Below are 24610 nucleotides of genomic sequence, written 5' to 3' on the forward strand. Positions count from 1 at the left end.
ACATGGAAAATTCATTAAATTAACAGCAGAGCCAGTGAGGCCTTCTTATAAATGCTTTTGGAAGATAAAACTCTAATCAGCCACAAAAGTGGATTTTTTTTCTCTCTTTTTTTCTAGACAGGAACCCAGGATTATTTTTTTTTTTTTTTTTTACACAGCCAAATTTTAATTGAATGGTATGTATTTTGTGAAGTGACATATAATGTGCATAACACGATAATATTCTTATTATTAATGTTGCTTATGTTCCTAATGCACAGTATCACTGCAGGATCTACCAGACCATATTTGCTGTTTAACATAAAAATAAATAAAAGTGTAATAGTGATGAATGGGAAGCAATTGGACTACTATATGTATGCCTGTTATTCTTTTATTCAAACACATTTACATGTAGCCTACACTAATTCTGCCTGTGGGGTTCCTCTCCAGTTATAAACTCAAGCCAGAACATTCAGTATTAATGAAAATGTGGTTGATTTAGTTGCTGTCTGATTATACTTCTTAAAACTTTGTACCCTTGTACTGTACTCTTAGTGGGTGTATTAATTTAGGCTACCAGTATTATTTTACCTATAAAACCTTCTGCCTAACATGCATTCAATAAACTGAGGTGGGACTACAATCCCCTAAATGAATCCCTTTTCTAAATAGCAAGGATCCGGTAGCCATGTATTTGGTTCACTCATCCTGTCTCTACACAACCCCTTTTTAAAAGGCATGTGGTAAGGGTTAAATGATAATCAATTAGTCAATCAACACCTGGCCACCTGCTGCACATGCAGTTCAATTAGGCAGGGAGAGAATTCTAACCTCCCAGCAATGCCGTAATAATGTATTTCCAAATTACCCATATTTTATTTACAACAAAACAAAAACATGATTTACAGGTGCAGGGCCTTTTGTAAATTGTATTTCACACAGCAACGTGTACTCCTTTTAAGAAATACAAGATCCATATTCAATATTTTGAAACAAGGGTGGAAATCTATCAAGGTAGAACGGTCTTGCTTGTTTATTTATTTACATTACTGACAAAAATGGCATGCAGCAAGAAGAGGTTGTATTAAAAGCAATAAAAGGTTAGCTATGTTTGCTAATCACACCTTTGAATTAAAGCTACAGCACACTTAATGGTACACAAAATACTGTTGCCCTTCCAGTTTGTGTTTCCAGGAAGTTACAGTAGCTCTCAAAAGTATTCACCCCCTTTGGACTTTTCCACATTTTATTGTGTTACAACATGGAATCAAAATGGATTTAATTAGAAGTTTTTGCCACTGATCAACACAAAAAAAGTCCATAATGTCAAAGTGACAAATGAAATCTACAAATTGTTCTAAATTAATTACAAATATAAATTTGTAATTAATTTAGAACAATTTGTCTCTTGTATTATCTGCAGAGAGTTGTATGTTGTTCGTCTTAACTGATGATGTCTGTGGTTGCTTGTGTTGCCTTGCCCCTTGCACTGCTTGTAAGGGGGTGGGAGGGAATGCAGAGTTAGGGGTAAAACCCCTAACATCGCAGTTCCCTACTTTTGTCGTTTTAATATCAACCGTAACTGATGCATTAACAAAGTTTTTTTTTGCAAAGAATTTCCTTCCTTTTTGAGAATATATTTATAGCTAGAAAGCCCGTATATTCTATTATAGAGCACAAAACGTGGCTATATTTGTAAACTTGATGCCAACGAGGTGCAAAAGCAGGAGGAGAGGATGAGGTGTGTAAACGCTGTTTCCCAGGCCAAGCAGGGAGAATGGATGAGATGGGAGAGTGTGCAACAACACAAAATCAGCTGGCAAGACCTATGGACAATGAAACAGAGTAGGATCAGTTTCCTCATCAGGTCAACATGTTCTCCCATCACTACAGAACCTAAACCTCTAGGTAGGAGAGGATCCCTCATGTCCTTTATGTTCATCGCCTGCAACAGGATGCAAGGTGGGTCAGCCAGGACGGTTTACTTGGCGCCATGACCAGGTGCTGCGATGTTTGGTCTTAGTAATGGAAGACAAGCGTAACCTGACCAATAAGTTGCGACCAGTTCCATCAAAACATTACACACAAAAGACAACATTCCTCCGCCCAGGAGAGCATCCGCCAAGAAAAGGTTTTAAAACCAAGCAACGCCCAGAACTGGAAGCTGCTGGAGATTGGAAAATGCTGGCTGATGTTGGTCAACAGATTACTTTTCCACCTGAGATTGTCACCACTATTCACATTTGACCAGATATTGTCTTCAGTCTGGATCAGCACGCCTTGTTCACCTGGTAGAGTTAACAGTGTATTGGGAGGATGCTGTAGATGATGCGTATGAGAGGAAGAAAGTTTGGTACACTCAACTAGCCACTGAAGCGGAACAGCAAGGATGGAGAGTCCAGGTTTACCCAGTGGAGATGGGTTGTCGAGGATTTGTGGCACACTCTACAGCCCGGTTTCACAGAAACGTTGGATTCAGTGGCCAAGAATTGCGTCGCACAGTGAATAACTTATCTGAAGCAGCAGAAAGGAGCAGCAATCGGTTGTGGTTGAGACGGAAAGATTCTGGTTGGGGATTTCAAGCACAATAGAAAGAAAGAAATGCTAATGTACGGGTAAGTAAGCTGGGGTGAGTTGAGTGGGGGATGGAGGGGGGTGATTCTGGGATGCCAGAATCATCGTCGAGCCCTCTTGAGTTGTTGTAGGCTAGTCGACAAAACACCGAGGAGGGAAGGTACACACTTGGAAGACCCCAGAGATGTACCCTACTTAGCCTAATCCAGATGGTTGTCATGCTAACGCACTGGAGAGACAGTTGTGTGCTGATGCACTGGGGAGGCAAAATAAGCTGATCCCTGGAGCCAGCATTACACTTTAGCCATCAACACCAGGCAGAAGGATATCTACATCATCAGATGGAAGGAAACACAGAAGGATCACATTAGTTTACTGTAAAGCTATGTCTTATCTTGATGAGAGCAGAATTCAAATCAGCATGAAGTTTTAACATCTCCTCTCATGTAATGGAAATTATTTGTCTTTCTTTTGTAGTATGTTTTGTAATTCATTTTCTGTTAAGTAACAAAATTGCTATTGAGCAGTTTTCACATAATTAGCCTACCTGTAATTATCAAAACTAGACTCACCTGTGCGTTACCATCCACGACGTTAGTATATAAAAGATTACCATGGTATTTTTTCACGGTAATTTGGTAGTTTTCCCATGATTTTCAAATAGTTATACTACGCATTTGCCATGGGCTTTACAGTGCTTTCCTTTGCTGGCTCAGAAGGATCACAGACAAAGAGTTCAGATATACAGTCATACATTTCTTCCAACAAAGTAGGAGTTCAACAAATTAATGAAAAACACACACACAAGCACTGCAAGTAAAGATAACAGTCGTGTCATTCCAGCTCCAGCGCACAGCGAGTGATTTCACTGTCTATTTAAAAACAAACTTTGATAAAACACTGAACATTTAAACTCCAGAAAGCAAACTTACCTAGTAAATACTGCACAATTTTGTTTGTTTTTTAGCTTACATACTGCAGAACCACCACCCTGCTATTTAAATATGCAAATTAGCCATGAGTGCCCTCAACACTCAGCTGTCAGCTGTGTGTTTATAGAGTTAACCTCCTCCAACAGAAAGGAAACAAACACTAGCACGCATGTGGTTTTATTTGAAAGGAGATTCAATATTGTTAATTTGATTGCTAAGTCGCAAAGTACTACAATGTGGTAAAAAAAAAAAAAAAACAGTTGTCCACTATTACAGGATTTTTCTTGCATACCCAGAGGACAGCTTGCATACCCCAGTTAGAAAACCGCTGTGATCGCATCATCTCAAACTCATCCTCTCCAAATCAGACCTCCTTTTCTTCCCCCTCTTCCTCCCCCACGCTGATCTCTGTATCTCTATTCCACCGCCCTCATTATACAATTGATGTTGAGGAAATAAGAGTTTAGAATATGTTTAAATATATGTATGTGTCAATTCTATAAGGATATATACAAATCAAATATATTTTATTCTGTCTGCAATTTTACTCAGTGCTTTCAGACATTATGTCTAGGAGTACCCCCACAATGGTTTATACTTCCATTCAAATATCAAGCTTCAAACAAACATTTGTTATTCTTTCATATAAACAGGATCTGATTTTAATTAAAACAGATGGTTCTGCAGACAACATTATGAATGGGCCATCAATATTCTAATGGTGACAGTTAAACTGCTTACCTGGCAAGACATCAGCAGACCACACATCAAAAGGATAAGTTACCATTCTATTGAAAGACATTGAGAGTACCACCACCCTCAGATGGAAGACTGAGGTTGTGTTGAACTGGTGCCAAAAAATATCTAGGGGTAGATGTAGGTAAAGGGCGCAGTGCAAACAATTGCAGATGCAAAATTAAAATTGCATTGTGGCCATGCAATTATTTTGCACTGTGCCCTATGTAAGCTTACGAGCAGTTATGATAATGAGTGTCTCAGTAAGCGCATCTGTCTATTTAGCGGCCGCTAGTACAAAGAGCAGTAGGCGTTTTATGACATTTGTGGAGCATGAAAATACAAACACAAAGTCCTTTTGGCGCACAGAACATAAAATAAAAAACATTTTCTGCGAAGGAGCTGAAAGTCCTTACGACTGAGGTCACTCAGTCACTATGAAACGTTGTCTGGAAAAGCCTCAGCCAACATCAGTTATGCTAGTATCCTTAGGAAATTATACGTATTGGCATGCCCTTTTCAGCATGACATCCAGATTTTAGTGCAGGTCCCGTAAAAGGTGGGTTGGGCTAGCCCTCCAGGCATTCCAACTGTGGTCTGAAAGGAACCAGAGGGTAAGTAGTGCAATGAACACAGCACTTTCACATGTGTAGGGACAGTGGTCCCTAGATTGACATTGGGGTCTAGCTCATCCCTCAATTCAGCTATTAGGTCTAGGATGACCTGCGGAGTGAGATGATAACGCTTTAGCACCACATCCTCCGGTATCCCAAAGTGACCCTGGGATTGAATAGGCAGGTTTTCTTCATTTTGCCCTTCTCTTCCGAATATGTTCTTGCCTCTCCTCAACAAGAGCCGTGTTGCCGCATCAGGAAGTGTACCACAGCAGTCATCCTGAACACAATGATAGATTTCTGCAGGTGTGTACTCTTATACAACTCTTAATTACTCACTTCTACAATGGTTTGCACCTTGTAAGAAGAGGTTAAGTTTTTCGAGGGTCAGCAATTGCCTAAGTACAAGGTTAAATCCTTACATCACATTATAATGTTTGCTCCCGCTTTGTATCAAGATCCCGCCTAATTCCATGCTCTTTTCATTTGAATGCATTTCAAAATAATTTTAATGGATTAATGATGGCAAAGTACAAATCCTATAGCGGTTGCAGAACGCCAGGTGAACACCATTCTTTATATACACCGCATTTTTAGCAGCCGCTAAAATCACATCTTGCTCGTATCCTTTCATCTACTCCTTAATGTTAAAACAAGAATGCAGAGGATTAAAACACACTCAAATCAAGAATATTGAGTGAACCCTTATATATAAAAAAACATTGTAAATTTGGAATTTGAAAACTACTATTACAGTCATCAACAAAACAAATTTACCTTTAATAAAACTGCCAAGTTTTAAAGATAATTGTTTAAACTTCAAGATTATTAGTATATAGATATTTAGTATGTGAAGATAGGGAATGCCTTCATAGAAACTTAACTAACATTCACAACAAATAATACAATATGTGTTATGTTTCTTTGAAAGTTAATTCGTTTTAATTTCTAAATAAATCTCTGAAAGACTGGGCGTGCCTAAAAGACGACTTGAGTTACCAGGATCGCCTTTGCTTGTGGTTGGCCAATCATTTGAGAATATGGTAATAAGAAGCCATTTTTATTTTGGAAAAATCTGCCAAATACAAGCATGGACTTATAGTAAATGAAATTGAGACAAAAACTGTGCATTGGATGTTAGTAATCCCTTATGTGATTGGATGTGTTGGATTTCCTGCCTACTTTCTAAGAGGTTAAAAACCTGTGTTTAGGAATAACACTCTTTCATAAAACATTGCTGTCTTATTTAAAAAAAAAACAACAAAAAAAACCCCACAAAAACATACCTTAAAAAATTACCAAGTACATTACATTTGCATTGCAAGGAGACTTAAACTGGAACATTTCAAAGAAAAATAACTTTTATACAACTAAAACCAAGGACTAAGTTTATTGAAACTTGTGCTGAAACCGGTGTTAAATAGCAAGTATTAGTTAATTGCTTTGGTAGTTGTAAGACTTTACTATAGCCATTAGTAAAAACTGCAACTTAAACCATAAAAAAGTTGCCAAAAAAAAGAATCCTGTAACTACTGGAAGACAACGTACTTCAAACAAATTTCTTCACTAACTAACTTCTTCAAAACTGCTAATCCATGCCTACAAAATCGCTTTGTTTCTGAAGGACAAAGAACATCCAACTTTAATTTGGAAAAATCCAGAAAGGATCACACTGCGAATCAATGTTCATCCAGGAATTTGTTTTTACCTCCAAGATTTCGATTCGAACTTTGCTTTTATAGAACGTACGGTAATTATACAGTTTCTTGAATTTAACAGTGTATAAAGATAGGAATTCATTTTTGTGTAAATGTTTCTGATGAAATGTATCATTAATACATGTTTGAATATATTTTGAATGCCAGTTCGGACAATGCTCATTTAGTATGTTTATGGAACTTTTATGGAAAGGTATATTAAACATGTATTAAGTTAACCCGTAATTGTTGTATTTTAATTACATTTACTTACATTAAATTGGAAACCTTCAATCCTAATTTTATTAAGAGAAGATAATTAATTAAAACATGTATAACTGTATTTAAATTTAACATACCCCTAGATATTTAAAATTAAGTCTTCAGATATACCGCACAATGTATTCTGGAAGTTAGATTTTGTAGCCTACTATATATGGAAAAAAGCTATTGTAAAATGGCCTTTTCTAAATTCTAAATGTATCACAGACATTTTGGGGTAATTGAGTTTCATATAAAAAAATAAATAAAATCTAAGCAGGTTTACATTTGGGCTACAATAGTAACAACAACAACAATAATAATAATAATAATAATAATAATAATAATAATAATAATAATAATAATAATAATAATAGTAATATCTTTATTTTTATATAGCACCTTTCACAGTGGACCACCGTCATAAACTGCTTTATAGAGGTAGGCTGTGAATTGTGCATAATATGCAGTGTCACTTACAACAGGAGACTGATTTAACATCTCATCCGCAGGATGGAGCACAAGGAGGTTAAGTGACTTGCTGAGGGTCACACAGTGAGTCAGTCACTGGCAGTCGGTGACTTTCTGGTTACAAGCCCTGGACTTTAACCACTGGACCACACTGCCTCCTGCATTAGTGTTAGTATTTAAAATGTGTTAGCAGAAAATACTTTTTAAAAAAGGTATTTATTAAATGCAGTACAAAACTGGGGACACACCTAATTTAACATTATATGAGATATTAAATGGGTATGATGCAGAGTTGTTTTGTGTGATTATGCTCGTTATTTGTCTATTGCAGAAACGCCTTTTACCACACAACTTTACAAACCGTGGTCTGCATGTTATTTATAGACTTGTACTTGTGGTAGCAAAGAAGGCAATTCCATGTAGCGCCCCTTTCGTTCAAAACACACAATGCCCGGTTTAAACACATTGCAGCAACTTCAGGTGCTGCAAATTCTGATGGAAAATTTCACGTCACTCGAGTCAGAACATGCGGTTCCCACTGTTACCAGATACAGTAGCAGATAGTTTGGAATATTCAAATATACATCCTTGGAAAAAATCAAACTGACGAACAGATATCAGTAGGTGGTCTTTCACATGAATTGTAACAATTAAAAAGACAAGATGTCTATCGGGAATTCACCAAGAACGTGACAAAATAAGCATTAAAACACAAAATAAGTATTGATACAATAAAAGCAATTTTTGCTGCAATTATAATGGATAGTAGAAAACACTGAGTTCAGTCGTAGAAAGAATAATTGGCCCTACTTATTCTACTTTGTAAAACCTGTAGTTGTGAAACTTGTAGTTATATTCTGTAATAGTTAAACAGTATGGGTTGTTACAAACCACGCTGTGTGCTGCAGAAGCAGTACAGGGGTTGAGTTATTCAGGAAGGTAATTGGGAATGAATATATACATATTTATATGGACATGGGAGGTCATTGGTAATTACATTTTTCACACAATGTCTGCAGTTTTGTTGACAATGTGCAAAGTCATAAAAGTGATGAGAAAGGATGCAAGGTTTTTTTTTTTTTTAACAGGCAATGGAACTTGATGAAATCATTGGAAACAGATATATATATATATATATATATATATATATATATATATATATATATATATATATATATATATATATATATATATATAAATGAGGAAACAGCTTTATTGGGTCAAAAACCTCTGAACCTGCAATATTTATATAAGCATGCATATATGTCAAAACCTACAACGATCTCTGAGATATCAGCGGTGGATTTACAGGAAGTTTCCACTCTTATAAAGGCAGCACCAACTAGCAAATCACTCAGCTGTTTTTCAATTTCAAATTTCAGTAATGACAATTAAAAAGAATATCTTTACTCACTTCTGGATTTAATGAATTGTTTTCTGAAGACTTTGTGGACAGTAAAATATGTGTGAACCCATCCTGTTTCTTGACAACAATGTCTCTGTACCGGTAAGCACTTTCAGTTTGCCGGACACTAAACCGCAACCTCTTGTCAAAAGCCTGCCTTTCCTCAAATCTTCGTTTTCCAGCCGTTACTCCAGTTACTGAAGTCTGGATGCTAGCTGTTCCGTTGGCCGCCAAGGCTTCCATAAAGGTAGAGGCACCTAGAGATTAGAAGACAAAACACATCCAATTATCAACTTCCATACAATGGAGGGATCACCAATACAAAGCAAACACACAAAATTAATTTATAGAATCTGAAGACTTAGTTAAAAAAATAAATAAATAAAAAGTTTCACACTTTGTCTTTAGAAGGTTTAAAACGAAGACAGTGTTCTTCGATGTGTTTTTGGAAGACATAAGAAAATCAATAGCCTCTTCTGTGTAAAAAGCACTAAAGAAACAATTAAAAATTCACAAAACCAAAGCTATACACAAATTGTCCCTCAATACATACATTCTCGACCATTACAGTTTTTCCCTAAACCCAAACCCTGCCCACTGCATCCTTTACTAATTTAAAGAAAATAAGTTAAAAATGTACTAGACAGCAAAGCTATACATCTGAAGCGTCAACAAAATATCCCAACAAAATAATTGGCGAAGTTTTTCTGTTCAATTAATAACAAAGTAAATTCCAGTTCTTCATGGTAAAACGAATAATGTAGCAATAAAACTATGTATTCCAAATATAATTAAACACTGTAAAAGGTCACGCAGAGATGCTGCTCTGATTGGTCAATTGCACGTTCCACCCATTGAAAATGTTTACAACATCACCACAAATTCTCTCTTTAACTGAAACTGAAAATGTCTTTGATACTGTAGCACCAATCAAAACTCTGAGAGTGTCTTTTAAAAAAAGCTTACCGTAGTTCAATGATACAACTTGTAAGATGAAATAAGAGGGTCGTAAAATAGAACGGAGATGGCGGGAATCTAAACTGCTCGTTCATTACAGCATGGAAGAGCCACCTGGTTAAATATAGGAAGGCTCTGGAGTTGGCTACATCACAATATTATTCCAATTTAATTGAAACAAACAAAGATAATCCTAGAATTTTTTGCTACCCTAGATAAACTAATTAATCTTTCCCCTAATAGTCCTACCCTTGACATTGGCTCCTCTCACAGCTGCAGTGACTTATTATATTTCTTTAAAAATAAAATACTAGACATCAGAAGTGAGATTCCACAGGTACTTTCTATTAAAAAGGACTCTAGCACAATTTTACCAACTACACCTATTAAGGCTACTATGGGGGCTTTTTCTTTGATTACCTTACAGGAACTGGCATAGCTAGTTCAACACATGAGAGCAACTACATGCTGTCTTGACCCTAATTCTATAAAACTATTAAAAGATGTTCTTGGTGTTATTAATACCCACATATTAAAAATTATAAATGGTTCACTTTCCTCCAGTATAGTTCCCTCAGCTCTTAAGGTCGCTGTGGTAAAGCCAGTGCTTAAGAAACACAATTTGGACATAAAGTCCTCAATAACTATAGGCCAATCTCTAACCTACCATTCTTAGATAAGGGTCTAGAGAGAGTTGTTGCAACTCTTAATGGTATATTTGAGAAGTTTCAGACTGGTTTTTGTGCTGCATATAGCACAGAGACGGCCCTTGTCAGAGTTGTGAACGATCTGCTGATAAGCTCCGATTCGGGCTTTCCATTAGTATTAATTCTTCTTGATCTAAGTGCTGCCTTTGACACTGTAGACAATTCCAGCCTACTGAAACGTCTTGAAAGCACAGTAGGACTTTCTGGCCTTGTCCTATCGTGGTTCAAATCTTATCTTACTGATAGGTTTCAGTTCGTCTCTATTGGGGAGGCAAAATCGGCATTATTGGAAGTTGGCTGTGGTGTTCCACAGGGCTCCATTCTAGGTCCCTTGCTGTTTTCATTATATATGTTACTGTTAGGTAACACTACCCACAGACACAGAGTGAACTTCCATTGTCTAAGCTGATGACACCCAGCTATATTTGTCCCTAAAGCCAGTGATTTCTTCTGCCTGAGTGTTATTAGCTACTTCTTACAGACATCAAGCAATGGATGTTGCAGAATTTTCTAATGTTGAGTTTAGATAAAAAAAAAGGGGTTATACATATATTTTAACGAATCAGAGCTTTTAAGCTTAAGAGTAAACATGACACATTTCTAAAATACAAAGACCTGATACATTACAGGCATGGTTGCACCTCTATAGTTAAGTTGCATCGAAGCTCCTATTATAAACACGTAATTTGAGATTTGAACAACTTGGGCTTAAAAGCAGATAGAAGTATGAAATTAGGTAAAACATGGAGTCATCCACATTATATCTGAAAACTGGAAAAAGGGCTTAACTTTCCATTGTGCATTTTGAGTTAAAAGGGGTGCCTAAAAATGTGTTAAATTCCTGTTCAAAGGGAGGAGCTAATGTCATCTCCAGTGCTAAAGGGGGAGGAGCCACTGTCCTCTCCAGAGCTGGAAGGTGAGGAGCTTCCACTGGCTTCAGTCAGCAGGGCAACTGCTGGGCCAACCTCAGCAGCCGCTACACCCACTGTTGAGGGGAGCACAGCAAAATCCAGCCACACTTCTACATCCAGAGGGCCATTGACGACAGCTCCACTGTCGGAGTGCCCAGCCTTGCGTCTGTCAGCATCGTCACTGCCGGAGTGCCCCACGCTGCTGCTAGCTTCGCCACTGCTGGGCCCATCCTCTGTAGAGGAGCCCCGAAAAGGGAAAAAAGTCACAGGCTTAGGGGGTTAAACGGGCACCCCCTCACAGAAGCTCAGAGGTCACCAAGGGGGTTAAACGGGTGCCCCTTTACAAAAGCTCAGGAGTCTCAACAAGGGTTATATGGGCACCCCTGACAGAAGGCCCAGGGATATCATGGCCAAAGGAGGAGACAAGGAGACCACCACCACCCCAACCACGACCAACCCATCCACCCACAAGAATTGAGAGGGAGAAAAACGGACAAGAGGGGAGGGGGTTGGTGTTTTGTAAAGCAGTTCTGTCTGGCACAAGACACAATTGCACATTTTCTGAACCTGTAGCCATTGTATGCTTTTGTAAAACTATCTCTCGCTCTGGTCTGCAGTTTCTCTAGCAACCAAGACAAACAGCACTGGAAACCCCTAAGCCTGCCCTTTCAGAAGATATCTAATCCGATTGGCTGGGTTTTGTAGTTTGAGTTACAGCACTGAAATACACCCACTGATCTGAAGCTTCTCACAGGACTGTACTATTGCATTCTGGAGGCTGTAGTTTCCTCTCTGAACTACATATACAGGAACACAGATTCTAAGCTTCCCAATGTCAGAGTAATCAACTCATAACGAAACCTATGCAGATGACCCATCACATGATGAGTGGCTTACCTTCAGGTGATCGTAGCCCCACCAATAGCACGGCGCTGTTTGTACTTTTAAACAAGCCCTGAACCACGTAGGTGGCTTTTACGTTGATACATGTTCCACCTAACAAAAAATGTGCGCACGACACAAAAATCTACAATGATATAGTTAAGGTACAGCATAAGCTGCAGTACCTATTGTTTGCAACAGTTATTTATATCATCCAATGTTTTCAACAGCTTATTGATTAATTAAAAAAAATATATATATAGCCGATTATAATATATTTTAATAACATTTTACCTGAAGTTGTAGTACAGTCATACAGTGTTACTCCAAGGTTGGAAAAAAACACAGTTAAACCTATTGCTGGATGGCCTACAATAGACTGCAACATGGGTTTAAATTAAGGGCTTTTAATAAGTTTTTTTTTTTTTTTTTTTTTTTTAATGGTCTATCAGTGTTTTCCCTGCATTGTCAGATAAGCAGTGTGCTCAACTTGCTGTTTTCTATACCTGATGTGTCTGGAGGAAACTGATGGAGAGCTCTTTTACTATTGTGAGTGAATAGCAATGCTTAGAATGGTGTTCTGAGAGTCGCAGAAAGACTACTTATATTCCAAAGTGAATTATCACAGCTATACCTGAATGAAGTAGATCTATTTTGTTAATGTTTTTTTCTAATTTCACATTCTTGTATGTCTTTAAAAGATGTTCACAGTACTATTCTAACACCATACAGTATGTTTAAATCGGATATACTTTGCTATTTGGTTATGTTTATTTTATTAACTTATTTAATAGTGGAGACAGACCAGCTATTACACATGGGGGTACTTGGTAAGACTCCACACTTTCCCTGTGTGCTGCAATATCTACATTAGGTAGAACATGTCTCAGTTAAGTTTGTTTAGTGTAAAATGTAACCCCAATTTTCTTAGTTTTGTGTGTCGCAAAGTTAATGTTATCTTAACATAGTTTTTTGCTATGAATAGCGCAGTATATGTGCCAGCTACATCTCCACAATATAAAACAGATATATCATACAGTGCGGTATTGTCGGCGGTCATGGCATACCTACTTATTAGAGCTAGGCAGCTGCTACGAGGGACCTGTGTAAAATGGACTGTGTTATGGACTTGGGAAGGGGATGGGAATTAGCTGCCTATAATCATGTAATCTGTATTTGTTGTGTTCTTTTCTGGCGAGTGAATGTATGTTCCGCTGGCTTTGGTCAGCTTGTGTCTTTCTCATCTCCCTGTTCCTTGGCTTGCCTGCGAGATGTGTGTGTGTGTGTGTGTGTGTGTTTGGAGACTGTGGAGCATCATGTATGCCAGGAAAATGCGCCCAACAGTACGGAACCACCAGAACCCTTCACTGTTGGAACCAAGCACTCAATGCTGTAGAGTTCTTTCACACGTACACTCGTCCATTTGTTGAGAACCAGTTGAAGGATGATTCATCTGACCATATCACATTTCTCCACTGCTCGGTAGTCCATTGCCTGGCCTCTTTCCTTCACTGGACTCGCAAACGTGCACTGCAACCCGACTATGATATCTTGCTCTGTGGAGTTCTCGGTGAAACTGGCTGCTCGCGCCCCAGGTTCGAAATTTGCATTCAACTGCTCTGCAGTTGCTCACCTGTTTTGCCTTGCACTTCGACTGAATGATATCACGATCCTGGAGTATGTGCTTCCATCGATTGTTGCCCTTTGCTGATGAAATCTTTCCCTCAGAGTTCCATGCCAACATTACCTTTGCTTGTGAAACATCAGCAAGTTGAGCTGTCTTGGTTACTGAAGCTCCTGCCAAACACGCACCAACAATCACCCCTTTCAAAGTCACTGAGGTCTCCTCCGCCATGCTAGCCATAATTATAGGCAACCAGGCCTGTCCAGCATTCTTTACATGACCCTAAGCATGCTGGGATGTTACTTCCTTAATTAACGCATGAGCCACACCTGTGTGGAAGGCCTTGCTTTCAATATACTTGGTAATATATATATATATATATATATATATATATATATATATATATATATATATATATATATATATATATATACACACACACACACACACACACACACACACACACACACACACACACACACACACACACACACACACACACACACACACACACACACACAGAGCTCTGGAAAAAATTAAGAGACCACTGCAAAATTATCAGTTTCTCTGGTTTTACTATTTATAGGTATGTGTTTGGGTAAAATGAACATTTTTGTTTTATTCTATAAACTACTGACAACATTTCTCCCAAATTCCAAATAAAAATATTGTCATTTAGAGCATTTATTTGCAGAAAATGACAACTGGTCAAAATAACAAAAAAGATGCAGTGTTATCAGACCTCGAATAATGCAAAGAAAATAAGTTCATATTCATTTTTAAACAACACAATACTAATGTTTTAACTTAGGAAGAGTTCAGAAATCAATATTTGGTGGAATAACCCTGATTTTCAAGCACAGCTTTCATGTGTCTTGGCATGCTCTTCACCAGTCTTTCACATTGATGTTGGGTGACTTTATGCCACTCCTGGCGCAAAAATTCAAGCAGCTCGGCTTTGTTTGATGGCTTGTGACCATCCATCTTCCTCTTGATCACATTCCAGAGGTTTTCAATGGGGTTCAGGTCTGGAGATTGGGCTGACCATGACAGGGTCTTGATCTGGTGGTCCTCCATCCACACCTTGATTGACCTGGCTGTGTGGCATGGAGCATTGTCCTGCTGGAAAAACCAATCCTCAGAGTTGGGGAACATTGTCAGAGCAGAAGGAAGCAAGTTTTCTTCCAGGACAACCTTGTACTTGGCTTGATTCATGCCAAAGCTGCCCGATTCCAGCCTTGCTGAAGCACCCCCAGATCATCACCGATCCTCCACCACATTTCACAGTGGGTGCGAGACACTGTGGCTTGTAGGCCTCTCCAGGTCTCCGTCTAACCATTAGACGACCAGGTGTTGGGCAAAGCTGAAAACTGGACTCATCTGGGGGTGCTTTAGCAAGGCTGGAATCAGGCAGATTTGTCTTTGTGAAGGACGCATGAATCAAGCCAAGTACAAGGTTGTCCTGGAAGAAAACTTGTTTCCTTCTGCTCTGACAATGAAAACCTCTGGAATGTGATCAAGAGGAAGATGGATGGTCACTAGCCATCAAATAAAGCCGAGCTGCTTTAATTTTTGCGCCAGGAGTGGGATAAAGTCACCCAACCAATGTGAAAGACTGGTGAAGAGCATGCCACGACGCATGAAAGCTGTGCTTGAAAATCAGGGTTATTCCACCAAATATTGATTTCTGAACTCTTCCTAAGTTAAAACATTAGTATTGTGTTGTTTAAAAATGGATATGAACTTATTTTCTTTGCATTATTCGAGGTCTGACAACACTGCATCTTTTTTGTTATTTTGACCAGTTGTCATTTTCTGCAAATAAATGCTCTAAATGACAATATTTTTATTTGGAATTTGGGAGTTCGGAACTCTTTACAAGACCAGTATAGAATAACAATATCCTATGTTTTTTTTTACCAGTAAACCACACTACCTATAACATACCCAATCAATCCATATTGGTGGGGAGAGAAACTGATAATTTTTCTGAAGCAATGGTCTCAATTTTTTTCCAGAGCATATATATATTATATATATATAAAATAAAATAAAATTTGAAAATGTCAATGATCTGACACACATTCCAGCGTTTCCTTCGTCTGACAAAATCAATCAGAAGCCTAACCTTACTGCTGAATTTTGTTATAAAACACTGTGTGATGATGGTTCCAACTGCACAGATAACAGATGTTTCAGCTATTGGTTGCAACTGATGGTTCTTTTTTTTCTCCCAACAGTGTAAATGAGTCATAGAACAAGACTAGCAAAACAGAACAATTTGCAAATCACTACGTGGGTTGAAGAATAGATAATACACTTTTTTTTTATTATTATTATTTTTTTGCATAGACATACATACTGAATCCTTAGAAAATACTGAACAGTCTGGTAGACTGATGTAGTATGCATAAGATGAGGTCCTAGTACACAACTAGCTGGATGCTGAAGTCTTTGCACAGATCCTAGAGCTTAATAGACTAAATATTACAATTTAATTACTGGTACTTGCTTCCCAACTGCAAAACATCAGGATCCTCTCAGTGGCAGAACAGATTTTATGATGTACTGTAAAATTTTAAAATACAGCTCTTACTGGGTACATCTATTGTAAGAAACTAAATTCATTATGCTATAAATATGTTAGTCCACTAAGGCAAATGTACATATCACTAGCATGCCAACTATATCATAACATTTGAAAAGCATGTAATGACACTGTGCAGAATTTGTTAATTCACTTGTGGGCCAGTTTCTTTTATTTATAGGAGAAGGTTAATGCAATAAAATACAGGGCTTTTTCTTTATCAGATTAAAAAAAACAGCATTCCTGTTTCCACTGCTGGAATTTTGCAATTTCCTGATATTTCTGCAGAGGTCTCAAGGCTTTGAAGGCCTGTTCTATGCCAATTCTCTCACTGCGTACAGCTTTTTCATTTATTAAAAACTTAGCATTAACAACTCAATTAATTTGATGTGTTGTAGTTTAATCTGCTACATGAAAGCCAGTAATGCCAGATTTGAGTGACAAATCACTACTCATATTTGCAGCTTACAAATAACAGATCAGAACATGCTTTGTTGCTTGAAGATACTTTATAAGATGATCAAATATCAATTATCACCATGCATGACTTTAGGGAAAAGTCTACAACATATACCAGGGTTATAAACTACCATAAAAAAATTGTGGTACTAGTTGCTTTTGAAACTTCTTGTCCTGATGTAAACGTACTAGTTAACGCATTAGTGTGCTTGCTGACGACAAGCTTGTTATTATATATAAATAATCACATTATCTACTTTTTTAGTGGTAAATCCACTTAGCCAATCATGTTCTTTACAAATTCTTAACACGTAAAATATTGTTATGGTGACTTTTGACCCCTACACAAATACTATAACACATATTGCAAAACTGGAATAGTTATAATTTCTTAACAGACAAATAAAAATGCTTTTAAACATGCTATAATATGTTATGTTTTGATCAATTAAACAAAACCTGGGTATATAGAAATTACCCCTCTCCATTCTACTGCACTGTCACGTGTGTCTGTGCCACGCCTTCCGGACAATCCTGACGGAGGGAAGAGATGTGTACTTAGGGGCAGGCTGTTGCATTAAAAGAACTAGACTTTCAATTGTGGAGTAAACTTTTTCTTTGAAAAGTTTAAATATTTTATTCTATTTATTTATTTTTTAATTCGGAAAGCTAAAGTCAGTAGAGTGCGACACTTAAATCCAAGATGGCCGCTCGGGGGGAAAAAACTGTAGCAGGATTTGGTGCGCAAAAAGCATTTTTACACTTTTAAATCATTTCTTTTTTTCTATTTTAATTTTAGATATGTTTAAGTTAAGTAAAAACTGATAATAACCGATTTTTTAGTTTGTTGTTGAAATCTAAAATTTAATTTGACCACCCTAGATGTACATGTTTTGTGTTGTAAGATTTAAAGATATGTTAAGTACAACAAAACTGTAAATGCAGAACAGCAATTATTATTATTAGACACAAAAAACAATTTTTACTGTTATTAATATTTTGTACATGATTGCATTTAAATCTGTTATTTACCTTTTTTTTAATAGCCACTGCAATGAGCATACACACACTGAAACACGTATTGAAATAGATATATGCACTTTAGTCAATAAAGTATTTATTCCACTTCACAAACTTGTATAATTTAATAGAGAAAGAAAGTGATCTCATGGAACAGCAAGTGATACAGTAACAGGAGCAGCCTACATGCAGCACAGGGAAACCAACAAAGAGAGAAACGAGAAACATCACTATGGCCATGATACTCGAGAAACAGCATCAATCTGATTCTTGAGGAGAGAAAGCTTAAATTAAAGATTGAAAATCTAGTTAGAAAAAAAGAAACTTATTAGAAATCTGAAGAATGTCTGAACTATTAAGTCAAATGCAACAAACATCAATCATTTGTTTTTAGTTTTTGTCAGAAAGTGTACTAAATTATTAAAATACGTTTCATTGTAATATGCCAAATTGTTTTCTTAAATAAATAGACTAATCTGAAACAATTGCAGGTATAATACAACAGAAATAACTTTTTTTTGTGGTTTAAAATCTAATTAAAATATAGATTAAGTAATTATTTTAAAATATTTAGTGTTTTAAAATACATGCATTTTTCATAAACCATACACATTGCTGTAATGTGTGCTGCACATGAAGATTATACAGTATATGTTTTAGTGTTTAAAAGTTCATTTTTGTAATGTATTCAATGTATTTGTCAACTGCAGGGGGATGCTGCTTGCTTGCCTTTAACAAATAACAGCACTCTGTTTTAGTAAGGAAGCAAGCACCACTATTTTTAGGCTTTATAGTGTTCTGAAATACTGTCTACTTAGGATTTATTTAATGTTTAAACAGGCGCTTTACCGCGAACTTTACGATTAAAATAAGGTGTTGGATGGACAACCTTTGTGAAAAATACGTAAAATGGCGCTCAAAATTCGTCAGAGGGTTTAAATACTGAATTTAAATTGTTCCTGAGTTGGAATTAACAACAGCTGGGGGTCTCTAAAAATATTAGGCTTAAATTTCATTTTTTCCCAAAATTAACACTGTTATAAATTTAGATTATTATTATTATTATTATTATTATTATTATATTATTATTATTATTATTATTATTATTATTATTATTATTATTATTATTATTATTTTATTTTATTTTAAACAAAGGCACCTTAGTAAATGCTCCTACAGATCGATCAATCAATCACCTGTTTGCATCTTGTTACTGAGAGACTACTGTACTGTGTGCTGAGAAACTGCCACACTGACAGCACCAGATGTGATGACAGAGGAATGTTTATTTTTTTGTTCATTACAAGTGTTGCTATTTACAAAAATACTGGTTTGTGGAGTTGGGGGTTACAGCCTGTGAGTGATTAAATAACTATGAATTACTATCTACAATAATTAATGTACTCACTCACTTACACACATGGTCTTCACTTAAGTCCCAAGACAGTATGTTCCACTGCAGCCCTCAGGGATAAAATTGTTAGCTAGATGGCTACATTTTTTTAAATCAGCAGTGGGAGAAAAATGCTTAAGCAAGTACAGTAGAATTTGCCAGAACTGACGGCGCTGAATCTACTAGGTTGGATACTAGTGAGAGCATTACTATAAAAGAAAATGCAGATCTGATTAAATGGATCGCCTTCCGGTATATTTCTGGAAACGCTGAGGTTTCCCCATAATTTAAATACCGGTATGTAGGATAAATACAGTTTTGCTATTAAAATTATACTATAGTACTGTACTGGTATAAGAAAAGGGTGTTTCAAAAAAGTAATTTTATGCAACATATGGTAATTTTCACTGTGGCAATTGTTTATTAATTAGTTTATTTATTAGTAAAACTTGGCCAGTTTTTTTTATAACTGGCCTCCTTTGCTAATCACATCTTCAGTTTTTTTTTTTTCATGGGGGCGGGGGTTGTCGCAACATGGTGTAAATGTTCCACATTTCTGTAAAATGACTTTACACTTACTTCTATTATGCAACATGTCACAGTCAAATCAAAAATGCCCAATCAAGTGTCATTAAATGGTGTTGGCATTGCAGTGGAGATGAAGGGAGGTTTCGATTTCAATGGCTGTTTTGTAAGCTTTATGAATTCTATTTCACCACTGCTACACCCTGTTAGAAAACATACTGTACATTTTTTTTTTAAGTAGTCGCCGAGACACAAACATCAACTAGTCCTTAATTTGCCTCGGGCGAGTGTGAGTTTCTAACTGTATAATCGAGCCACTACACCCGTCTTCTTAATCACAGGAAAAATAGCAAAACATTGATGGTGTAAATATTTTAGACTCCTACACAGGGAGCTTGCCGTTGATGATAATAAAATTCTAATCATTACACATGAAATTGAACAGACTGCAGGAAATTCAAGCTACAGTCAAGCCTCCTTGTATTAAAATAAACATACTGCTCTAATAGGCTTCAGTTATATACCGATGGAGTGTTTTAATTATCTTTTGTTTGTTTTTTTGTCTTGCCCCCAGAGAAGTACTGTCTATTGAAAGGAGGGAATATTAGAAATATTATGTTCCCACTTCACGTAATTAACCTATTACCCCCACAAAACTACTGCATCTCCCTCAAATACCATAGTATCACAGATATTGTGTTTCCACAGCATTGCCAGATGATCAGCTTCTGACCTCATTTTAGCTTCTATTCTGAAAGCAAAGAAACCCACGACAGCTGAGTCAATGCTCTCAAAGCTCCTGTTGGAGATAGACAGATTGTGGGATTTGTAAAGGAAAATCAGTTTGTAGCATTCTATACTATTAAACCAGAATTTTACAGCCAAATCCGCATTACATGCTGATCTGACCTTAAGGAAGTTAAACTGGGATGAGAAGGACTCACAGCCAGCCACAGTAAATGACAACACAAATAACAGTTAGTGAAACAGGAAAAGGCCTTTGGATCTGTTTAAATGATGCAATATGAAGTCACAACTGACCTTTTTTTCCAGCAACGACTGCAAAAGACTTTTGCAATTAAATATTTTGTCATGGGGAAACATTAGGCTAGGACACAGCGATTGTTTCCATTTAAATTATAAAACAGACAAAGATGAGATTTTGATTACTGTTTCACAATGATGCATTACAATCCCCATAGAAAACTTCCCCTCTATAACTGCACTGCAGACTTCATGGAATGTATGCATACTGTATGTAGTTATGAAACGGCAGAGAGAGATGCAGCTCTCTGATTGGTCATCACACATTCCACCCATTGAAAAATTCCACAATATCATTTCCCCTCTGCTGGAGTCTCACCTCAAACAAATAGATAAACTAAATCCCATTACAATAAAGCATGCAATACACCTCATGAGTTTTCAATAAAAACAGACGAGTCAGGAAAAAGATATGCAACACTGATAATCAACAGAAAAAAATAAAATAAATAATCATAACCCCCCCACACTAAAAAATTGCTGAATGACGTATGAGGGCACACTGTCAAAATACATATACGAAATGTCTGAAAACTCACCTGCTTTAATTATATCCTATGAGCCTCCAACAACATCACTTACTCACTGGAGCAAATAGGTATAAATTACCTTGGTACAATGATGTGGAAGCCGGGCAAAGTGGCACATTCTACTGGAAAGCAAGCCATGAAGAAAGAAATACTTGGTCCCATATAATTATTGGCAGTGAACCAACAAAATTCAAATGGTCCTTCGTCCACACTGGAAATGACTATAAGCAAAAAAGGCCAACTCCTCCCTCTACACAAACATCTGCCCCATTCTCTGTCAATAACATTTCAGCAATCACATTTTTAGGAACACTTCATAATCAACCCAATATTCTCCAGTAAAATGAAATTCTATTAAAGATACACATCAACAGTTATTGCAATATGTAAAAGAATAAATGTAGTACCTCACAAAACACAACACCACTCACCTGAATTTTTTTATGTAAAACAGTGGAAGACACACAAATGAAAATCATTGTCAATTAGTAATTAGTATGTTAAGAAGTAACAATGATAAATACCATTTATAATCAAATTATGGCACTCTAGGGCAGGGGCGTAGCTAGGAATGGAAATTTGGGTGGGCCCCAACTTCGGGTGGACGGGCAAGTACCTAAAGTCTGACGTCACAGGAAATAGTTGACATTACAAACATGATTTAAATCAATTAAAACATTAAAATATCCCACCGGGGTTTGAGCAGAGCAAAGTAGCCAAGACTGAAAATGTATGGTGCCGAATGAGGCAAGGCAAACATATTTTGCAGTTTGTAACATTAGTTGCACGTATACACTACAAATACAAAGCACATATGCATACAACAACCTACAAAAACAAACACACTGTGCACAATAACTACAAAAAACATTTAATTTGACAAAGTGCAAACAGAAACTAATAAAATCACCTAAAAAAAGGCTGTATTGCTTTTATTCTTAGCTGTATTGTAATCTTTTAGCTAAATTGTAATAACTTCTTAACTCTTTAAGTCGCCCTGTATAAGGGCATCTGTCAAGCAAAAAATATGAAATCATGCTAAGCTCCTGCTGCCTTCAAACCAAAACTAAAATCTTAGCTGTGCGTTGACCACCGCACTACTAACTTACTTTAAAGATGCACATTAAAATAAACGTCTGGGACATTTCAACAGACTTTCAACAGATCCGTGCAAACTGCCTCGCAAGCTGTCAATCAAACATGGTTTGCACATGATTCGCTGTGCGAGAGGAAGATCCGACCCAAATACTGCATCACAATTACTATTTTCATTTGACTGGCTAAAGCCTGCTGCATTTAAAAAAAAAAATAGCCTATTTGACCTAACCTTAAACACCCGCCTTCAGGGCGCACAGTTGATGTTTATTATTATTTTTTCTAATAAATGTACTTAAACTTGGCATTCACATAGGTTCAGATTTGGGTGGGCCTTTGTGCAAACTGGGTGGGCCTGTGGCTATGCCACTGCTCTAGGTTGCACTAGGCAACTCTACGGCATCGTGCTTCACAACATATATATATAAAACAAACCAGATTATGCACGTACACATCTCTATGGAAAGCCATCTAGGTCAAAAAAGCATTGTGCTGCTTTAGAGCGAGTTAGAATCTCACAGAAGAAAAAAGGCAAGCATGTCATTCTGAAATGCCTTGCTTAAACAGTGCACAACCATCTGGAAATGTTGTGTAGTGATTTTTATATACAGTAGATTGTATATATAATATATTATTTTTTGTTGCAATTTGTTTTGTGGAATGTAATAAATGAGAACCAAAATGGTGAATCCCCCCCTTCTTTTTACAGCACTATTTCTGTTTGCTTTATTTGAAGTGTTTAAAAAGTTTAATTTCAGTATAGTTTGCTTGTTCAGCTACAAAAAGCCACAAGTAAAACAAAAATACATAAAATGTGGTGTCAACATTATATACTATTTATTTTGGGAATAAACAAAACGTTTAAATTGAACTGCTATTTGGCATCCTTTGTTTTGTAGTTAATTCACTGGGGTAAAGTAAGGCCTAAACAACATATTCTTTACTCGAGATATTTTTTTTACTTTAACATGTTACATATGGTAATGTCTTGCTGTAAAATAAGGTACACACACAGGGGCCATGCCCCTGCTATGCTGTCTCTGCCTGCATTCTGAGCAATATAATGGCTTTTATTACTTTTTGAAAACAAATGAATATCCGAACGAATATATAAATTATGAGCGACTATCTGAACATGAAAATCCTGTGTTTGTCCCAGCACTATTTAGTAGTGTCCTCTTACATTTTAATGATCTAGAATTATTGACTTATTTTTCAGATGGGATTTTATTAATCACACAGTGCCATCGGGTATCCAAATGTTATGTTAGAAAAAGACACTTCAAATTGCATTTCACTTTTGTAAATCATTCCTAGAAGGTCCTTTTTTTCTCCATGTGATGAGTCAAAGGGTTTTCGGTCTGTGATTCAGCCTCCCGACAGTAGATGGCATCAAACCAACTCGGGACTTCCCTTACCAAGATCTCGTGACCATGGCAAAAGTCATCTTTTGAGGGGCGGCACCTTGGTGAGGGGCGGAAGTACGAGTATGTAAATTCCAGCCACTGGAGTCAAGTGAAGGATAAGGACACGTGTCGGTTGGGGATTGGTGTTCCACTGACTACAGAGGCGGGACATTACATACTAAAGGGAACGTACTACTGTGTTCGGGGTTGGTCCGAAAGTAAAATAGGAGGAGTAACGGGTGGAGGGAGAGACTGGTTTTGTGCAGCGGGATTTTTAAAACACTAACATTTCTTTTGTCTTTTTTTTGTTTATGTATGGGTCGCCACGAAGACAAATTAAAGACGAGTCATCACAGTTTGTTTTGGATCTCACCCCTGCACTCCTTCCCTCACACCATTTTGTTTTCGTTTGTTATTTAATCCTTTTGTTGTGTATAGAGAATAAAAATAAATTATTTTATTTCTGTACACATAAATTACTGTCTGGACATTCCATTTAATACACTCTCGCCTCACACTCCAATATAGATTTTCATTGCTATTTTTGTATAGTTTAAGTAATTTTGGTACTTGCCAGCTTGGACCGAAGTTGCCTATTCTGGTAATTGCCACCCAAGACATACCAGTAGGGCCCTGGATTTATTCAGCTACCCTATAATTGCATAAACAGGCACATAAGCTTAAGCATGGGGTGCACTTATTCCTGAGATAAATACATGTGGGACTATTTTATAAACAGAGTGAAAAAAGCTAAACAATCTTAGAAATCTACTTACAAAACTTACAAAGAACGTGTGTG

At 36.9% G+C, this 24610-nt stretch overlaps 1 protein-coding gene across 3 annotated transcripts in view; it reads right to left on the reverse strand.

The window, feature by feature from the left end:
- LOC121314525 (chromodomain Y-like protein) overlaps nt 1–24610 on the reverse strand; it is a 129189-nt gene that overhangs the window by 11502 nt on the left and 93077 nt on the right. For all 3 annotated transcript variants that reach the window (XM_041247902.1, XM_041247900.1, XM_041247901.1), the window contains one exon: nt 8681–8928. In XM_041247902.1, the coding sequence (XP_041103836.1) occupies nt 8681–8914 (234 nt within the window). In that variant the 5' untranslated portion in view covers nt 8915–8928. The remainder of the gene's footprint in view (nt 1–8680; nt 8929–24610) is intronic.

This window comes from Polyodon spathula, chromosome 4, assembly GCF_017654505.1.
Source record: "Polyodon spathula isolate WHYD16114869_AA chromosome 4, ASM1765450v1, whole genome shotgun sequence".
Classification (NCBI taxonomy): Eukaryota; Metazoa; Chordata; class Actinopteri; order Acipenseriformes; family Polyodontidae; genus Polyodon; species Polyodon spathula.